The 7,312-nt window shown below is 42.1% G+C and overlaps 1 protein-coding gene across 1 annotated transcript in view; it reads left to right on the forward strand.

The window, feature by feature from the left end:
- BICC1 (BicC family RNA binding protein 1) overlaps positions 1-7,312 on the forward strand; it is a 221,255-nt gene that overhangs the window by 2,021 nt on the left and 211,922 nt on the right. Inside the window, exon 2 of the mRNA XM_019555552.1 lies at positions 5-95. Coding sequence (XP_019411097.1) covers positions 5-95 — 91 coding nt within the window. The remainder of the gene's footprint in view (positions 1-4; positions 96-7,312) is intronic.

Genomic DNA, 7,312 nt, shown 5'->3' on the forward strand with positions numbered 1-7,312 from the left:
GGAGGACGCGGCCGCCCCCCGACCCCCGCGCAGCCCCGAGTGGGGCGAGGAGCGATTCCGGGTGGACAGGAAGAAACTGGAGGCCATGCTGCAAGGTGAGGGCGGCCGGGCTGGGCCCTTCGCGCTCCGTGCTGCAGCCCGCCGGCGCTGCCTCCCTTGCCCTTGCCCCAGCCCCAGCCCCAGCCGGGCCGACCCGAGGCGGTGCCCACACCCCACCTCGCTTCCCCGCACCTGGGCTCCAGATGTGCGGCGCCTCTGCGCCCCCCGCCCCCAGCATGGAGGCCCGCTGCGTCTCGGTCCCTGGGAGCCCTGCGGGGGCCGCGCGCGAGTCCTGCCCTGCCGGGACCCAGCGTGGGCAGCGCCTCGGGGTGTCGTGTCGTGGCGGGCGAGTGGCGTCTGTAGCTGACTAGGAAAGTCCCGCCCGCGCCCGGTTCTGCGGGTCTGGGCGCTGGGTGCCAACCACACACTGTGCTTCTCTCCAGTCAGGGCGGGAGGCGTGGGTGGGTCCTGCTGGGTGCCGGGGCTGGCACGGTCGGGGTGCGGAGAGGGGCTCAGTCCAGCCCAGGGGCGGGCAATTATTTCGGGCGGAGGGCCGCTTAATGAGTTTGGGCAACCCACTGAGGGCCGCATCACAGGCAGCGCAGGGCAGATTAGTATTAACTTTCTACATTTTTTAAGGGCCCTGCCGGCAGGATAGAATGGCTTGGCGGGCTGCATTTTGCCCACCCCGGTCCAGCCCGATGGGAGGGGGGCCGGTGGCTGTACTGACTACCCCTGCTTCCCTACCATCAACTTCCCCTGCCGGTGAGGAGCCAACCCTGATTTAAAGTTTATTTGAGGCAGTGGAGTGGGAGGAGAGGAGTTTTAGATGCAAGTGACAGAGAAGGTTTAATAATTCTGCATTAGGATTTGTCATATGTTGAACTGTTGCTTCTCAGGATGAATTAGTTTGTGTTTTGTCCCAGTATGTTTTGGATTACATAAATCCCCCTGGCAGCAAAGTAAACTGTATTTTTTGTTTGTTTGTTTTGTTGTTGGTGTTGTTTTGGAGTTTCTTTGGACAAAATAGCAACCCGAGTAGAAAAAGACTGTTTTAAAGGCAGTTGTGTAAGTTAAACCCCTCTTGAGTGAGAGTCTTGATTGTGTCATGTATCATATTTTTTTATAACTTTAGCCTTCATGAGCCAATGAGAATGGAGTTGAGTCAGTGCAGTCAGGGAGGGTTGGACCTATTTAAGTTGAATGAAAATGATGATACTTCAGAAAGCTCCCTTCTTTCCTTTCAAGAGAGTTCTTTATGTGATGATACATGTAAGTGGTTTTGAAGATGAATGAGATATTCCTGTCCATGTGTTCTGATCACCTGCATTTAGCCATCGCATTTTATACCACTACAGTAGTGCATTTTTTCCCTCTCTAAGGCTAAATGTGTCAAAAATCCTGACAGCATTGTCTTTCAACGCTTTTATCTTTCTGGAATGAAAACCTCTGTTTTTACATAGATGGTAGGCAGTTTAAGTTTGTAAATGGAGAAAGATTAAAACCCCACTGTGTTTTCTTAAGTTTCTTAAGGTGATGCTAGGAAACTTTAACTTTCTTTAGAACAGGAGAACAAAATTTGAGAAGCAAGGAGAATCTGGTCTGGTAATGAATATTTCTGGAAGAAGTTCATAAACTGATAGTGTCATGAAATAGTGTAATTTTACTTGGACGTCTCATAAAGGTTAAAAGAAAAGGTATATAGAACTAGGACAAAGTAAAGAAGAAACAAATTCCAAGTAAATAAAATATGTCTGTTATTGTGAAGATGTCCTTGAGAGAAAACATTCATTGTAGCTAGTTTTCAGGTATTTGTGAATCAAGTTTTAAAGACCAGAGGGGTTTTTTTTTCTATGTACTTTGCTTTTACAAATGATCTGCTAAAACTTGGAAGTTATTTTCCTGAATATTTATTACTTAGCAATTCTCACAGAACTACATCTTGGTTAGTAGAGTGTGGGCAGATAAGCTATTGGATGAAATCACTAGGTAAACTGGGTTGTCTGCCTGAGAACTGTGGTGTGACTGGGTGATTATAATGTTTGGAATTTTTTTCAAATGAGATTCTCTCTCCTGGGGGTAGGTTAATCTTTAATCAGTTAATATTTTGCTGCTAGTGGAGAAATCTCCTTATGTAATGAGTTAAATGAAACATACAGCTATTGTGGAAGTAACTGAACTAATTATAAGCTTGTGCCCCTTAAAGATGCTTTAAAATTACATTTTCAAAATTGTGCATAGATATGCAAAAGAGCATATATATAAACTAGCAATGAGAAAAGGTTACACATTTCAAAATGCTGTAGCAATATTGAAGGTTTTCTTCACATTTCCTCCCCACCTTCCACCAGTAAAAAAACATTTCAGTTACCTGATCCGCACCGATCTGTGTCTTTCCATTGCTTGTGGTGGGAAGCATAGGAAAGTAAACAAATCACAAACAGAATTTAAACTGGGCATAGATCTGCGCTGTTATGCATTAGGGGTGTGAGAAATGGGCCCTATTCAATTGGGATTCAGCCCGAACTGGGGACAGTGATTTGGTTCGGTGATTCGGATCACTGTCCCTGATTCAATTAACCTGAATCTGAAGATTTGATGCTGATTTGGAGCATTAGCGATTGGGCCATAGACACAGCTTTAAATGTTTTTTCTACATTCCTCCAGGTACCAGGCATGACTTGTGAACGATGCTTGGGCAGATGGAGCATCCCACAGGAGTGTGGGGGACCCCCGCGTGCTCAGGAGTGGACTGGAAGTACTTCCGGTCCACTCCTGGGTCTGCCACCAAGTGTGCTGAGAAGACCCTTCCCACCCCCCACACACACTCCCTGTGCCTCCCCGGCTTGGTGATCAGCCTCAGGCGGAGCCTGGGTGCCCCCCCATACCTGGGAGGCAGCAGTCGCTGAGCTGCGGAGGCCTGGAGGGCCCCCCAGCACACTCCCCGGCAGACCTGGAAGTGGACTGGAAGTGCTTCTGGTCCACTTCTGGGTCTGCTGCCAAGTGCGCTGGGGAGTCCCCCACGTTCCTGTGGGACCCTCCATCTGCCCCAGCATTGCAGCACTCACGAGCTGCCTGGTACCTTGAGGTATGTAGAAAAAACACTTAAAGCTGTGTCTGTATCTGAATCACCAAGTCTTTCCAAATCTATTTGGAGGGTTACGATTTGATTCATAGAGATTAATGGGTCTCCTGATTCGATTTGGATTCAGAGATTTGGCCACCAAATCAGGTCGAATCTGTGATGAATCGAACCAGGGACCAAAGCTTTGCACAGCCCTATTATGCATGTGTGTAACTTGTTCTGTCTTTTTCCTCTTTCTTGTCAAATTAGCTTAATTTGCCCTGTGTTGTTGTTAACCTCCACTCAATATATTTGATTTAAAGCAAATTAACAGACATTTTTGTTTCAGCTAGTATAAATTATGGGAGAATAAGTATAATAAGGTATGTTACTTCAGCCTAACAGGCACATGCTTAGTGTATTTCAGACTCATTCATTATCTTTTTTTTTTTTTCAAATGAAGAATTGTCTTGAATTCAGAGTGCAAATATAGTGTCAGTCTCTTCCACCAGAGACAGAAATCAACAAGTTTGTGAGAGGTGGGAATCAAAAACAGATGCTATGGAATAAAGTTGCATCTTAAATTAACAGTTAATTTATTTCAGTGTGCCTTTATTAATTCTCATGACCCCATTATAGCATATCTGATATGTTCCATGTATAAAAGAGTAAACTGAGCACAAAGAATAATTCAACCAAGTTGTCAAACTGTGACAGCTGTAAATTGTACCCAGAGGTCCAAATTCACAAGTCCATGATCCAGCTATTGGATGGTTATCACCAGAAGAAGAAATTTTACCAGGGAGGGTTGCTAGTGAAATAGGAAATGCAGGAAACGTAATAATATATAGTAATAATGCTGAGTTATGCACCTGTTGGTACATGCTGAATAGAGTCATATGCTTAGCTTTTCTGTTGCTTATAACAGCTGGTGTTCCAAAGAAAATTCTCCTAAAAATTGCAGAAATTGCAACATAGGAGGGAAACTGCCTCCAATTTCTTGCTGGTGGTTAGCTTGTTTTACATAATAATGGAAAAGATACATCTTAAAGATTTAATGTGGCTAGTGTAAATAAAGACCACCTCCAATATTGGATCCTTGTTAGAAAGGAAATTTTTGCATAATTCCTGTTCTGTCTTGCACAGGATAACTTTTGTAGAAATGAAAGTAATTTTTAAAGCTTTGGAATTTGTTGCCTTTGAATTTCAGGTGTTCCTTCTGGCTGTCTTGTATTATGAGATAGTTGAATGGGCAGTGCTGTTTTTGCTGGTTCCATACCAAATTTCTAATCAGAATCAAATAAAGTAACTTATTGGTGCCTTGGTTTCTTCAGTACAGTGGTTCTTAACCTTTTTCAACTCAAGGCACCCTTCAGACAATGCCAGCTCTTTGTTTTTCTTTGTTTTTTCACTATGTAAAAATAGTAGAACATTTTTTCTGTTGTAAGGAACTCAGAAGAACTGTAATGGGACAGAGTGTTTTTAACACCATAGATTCCTATTTGAAATCTTTGGGCTTATCTTGTGAACCATGTTACTACTGTTAGGTGTGCAAACATTCTGTGGCACCGTGTGACACTTTTGATGGAATCTTGAGGCACCCCACACTGCCATGGTACCCTGGTTGAGAAACACTGCTCTAGTATAAGGTGAAAATTTAATGAAGTGGAATGCAGTGGGGGCGAACCTTCGTCACAGGCATGCCACAAAGTAGCTTTACATGCTCCCTGAATACCACTCTGATTCCTTCCCCTCTGCCTGATTTTTTTGCCCTGCTTTCTGCTGCTTTATCTTTCTGCTGCTGTGCCCATTCCCAGTCTGCTGCATGCCACAGAGGGAGGCTGCTCTTGACATGCATGCCACAGGTTGGCAGTCTTGGATGCAGCAAGAGAGTACTTCCTATGACCTTCTTAAAAAATAATTATGTGGTGTTGGAGCAGCCCTACATAAGAGCATAAAGCATGATAAGTGCTTTTGACAGCTTGATGCATTTTTTCATACTGCAAATTCAAAAGTTATTTATGTTTAAATAACACTTACTTTCCTAATTTTGCTCTTCTAGCACTTGATTTTAAGTGGCCTCAAAATATAGATTTCATAGACATTAGGGCTGGAAGGGACCTTGCAAGATCATCGGGTCCGTCCCCCTGCCCCAGGGGCAGAAAGTCAGCTAGGGTCAAAGGATCCCAGCAAGATTAAGCATCCAATTGTATTTAAAATGTCTCTTTGAATGTTAACTCCTGTGCATTTAACAATGGAAAATGAAAAGCACAAGTGAAAATTTAAATGTAAAATGCTTGTAAAATGTGGTTTATGTCGTACATTTTAAAATATTAAATGTTTCTGCTTGATCATAGCAACATACATGTATGTTCAGCATAGCCTTATTTTGTAAACATAGTTTACTGTAGGCTTTATAGCTAAGTGTACAATTTTACATGCTGAACACTTTTGTTGCAGTTATTGAAGTAGATCCATGATCCAATATCCTTAGACTAGAGAGATAATTTTGCTGAAAGTGAATGGAAATCAAGCAGTAAATAAACAATTCCTTTCAGCAGTGACATCATTGGAAGAGAATCTATACCTATACCAAATGATTTGTTGACTTACTATTTAGGAAGAGTCAATTTAATTACTTTGGAGTGTAGCACAATAGCATCTGGGTATTAATAAAAAAAATGAAAACATACCGTCTACAAAAGGTATCCAGAATGTGTATTCTAGTACACATCCTGAATAAAGCTGGACATACAATACATTTTTTAAAAGTCTCACACTAGCTATCTTTCTTTTAGTTTAGTGCTGTCGCACAGTATTTAAAAAATAATATTTATACTTCATTTGCTTTCTTCTTTGTCATACCCCTAAACAGGTATTTGAATGATGTATACACAAGTATAGTGCATAATGATTAAATTCCTTATGTATTTCTAATATATTTCACAATGTATCACCTAGGTAATGAATAACCATGTTTTGAAAAGTTTAATAGGGATAGTGTTGTTGAGAATATTTTATTACTTTCTTTCTCACCTTTGTTTGGAATATGATAGAAGATTAGATTGTGTTTGCAAGAAAAAAATCACTTTACCTCCCTGTACCCTTTAGTGGAAAAGAAACAAAAAAACCAAAAACCCAGTTTTCATCTTTGTTCCGCCTTAACAGGTGGGACCCATTTTAAATTCAGTAAACACTTCTTTTTAAAAGGCTGATATTCTTTGTCATGAGTTAAAAAGAATGTATTTTAATTTTAGATGCATTAAAAAGTACATTGCTTTGTATACTACTTCAGGGAAGAGGCAGAATACTTTGGGTTGAGAAGCCTGTAGCCCAGTGGTTCTCAACTGTTTTTGTACCAGGATCCATTTGTAAACATGGCCAGTCTTGACCCAGTGGGTGGGGTGGAGTATGGGGGGCCCCCAAGCAGCCCCTTGCAGGCTGGAACTCTGCCACCCTGCAAGGGAAAAAGGCACAGTTTCCCATTTTTTTCCTTTAAAGGAAAAACAATTTTTAAAGTTTGTTGATCCATTTTTAAAGTTAGTTTGTGACTCTTTCATATATTCTTGTGACTCACTTTTGGGTTGTGACCCATGGGTTGAGAGACGCTGCTGTAGCCCATAGAAATTTGCTGTTTGTCACTCTGGGCTTATACTTAAATGCACATTGTTTTGAAGTAGAAGGTAAACTTGGACCCAGGAAATCTTGAAATGGTTCAGTGCTGCTCATGACTTGTTACATTAATTTACTTAGGAAATCCCTGTAATTGTACTCTACCTGGATTTATCTTCTAGTGCAAGTTAAACCCTTTTTTGGCCATATACAGGGCTATTCCACAAAAAGTGCTGATAAAAGCATGATTGACCCTTGTTCAGGCAGTACTTACAGGATTAATTAAAACTAATATGTAGTATCCATATAAACTGCCCCGGCTGGATCTAGGATTTTGAAAAGCAGGGGGGGCTATTGCAGGTGGTGCAATGCATAATTTTTCTCTAATAAGGAGCCTACGGCTAAATTAAGATTCAAGCAAAAACAAGTTTACTGAGTTGGAAGGTTGGCTGCTAGCTCTGGGTGGTATAGGCAGGCATTTGGTGCTGGAGGAGTATAGTTGTTACTACCCATCCCTGCAAGCCTAGCTACAGACTGAATTGTTCCTTTCATCCCACAGAAATCCCCTACGACCTCCACGTGCCCCTTGCTGCCTTT

This window comes from Crocodylus porosus, unplaced genomic scaffold (genome assembly GCF_001723895.1).
Source record: "Crocodylus porosus isolate Cpor-Errol unplaced genomic scaffold, CroPor_comp1, whole genome shotgun sequence".
Taxonomy (NCBI): Eukaryota; Metazoa; Chordata; order Crocodylia; family Crocodylidae; genus Crocodylus; species Crocodylus porosus.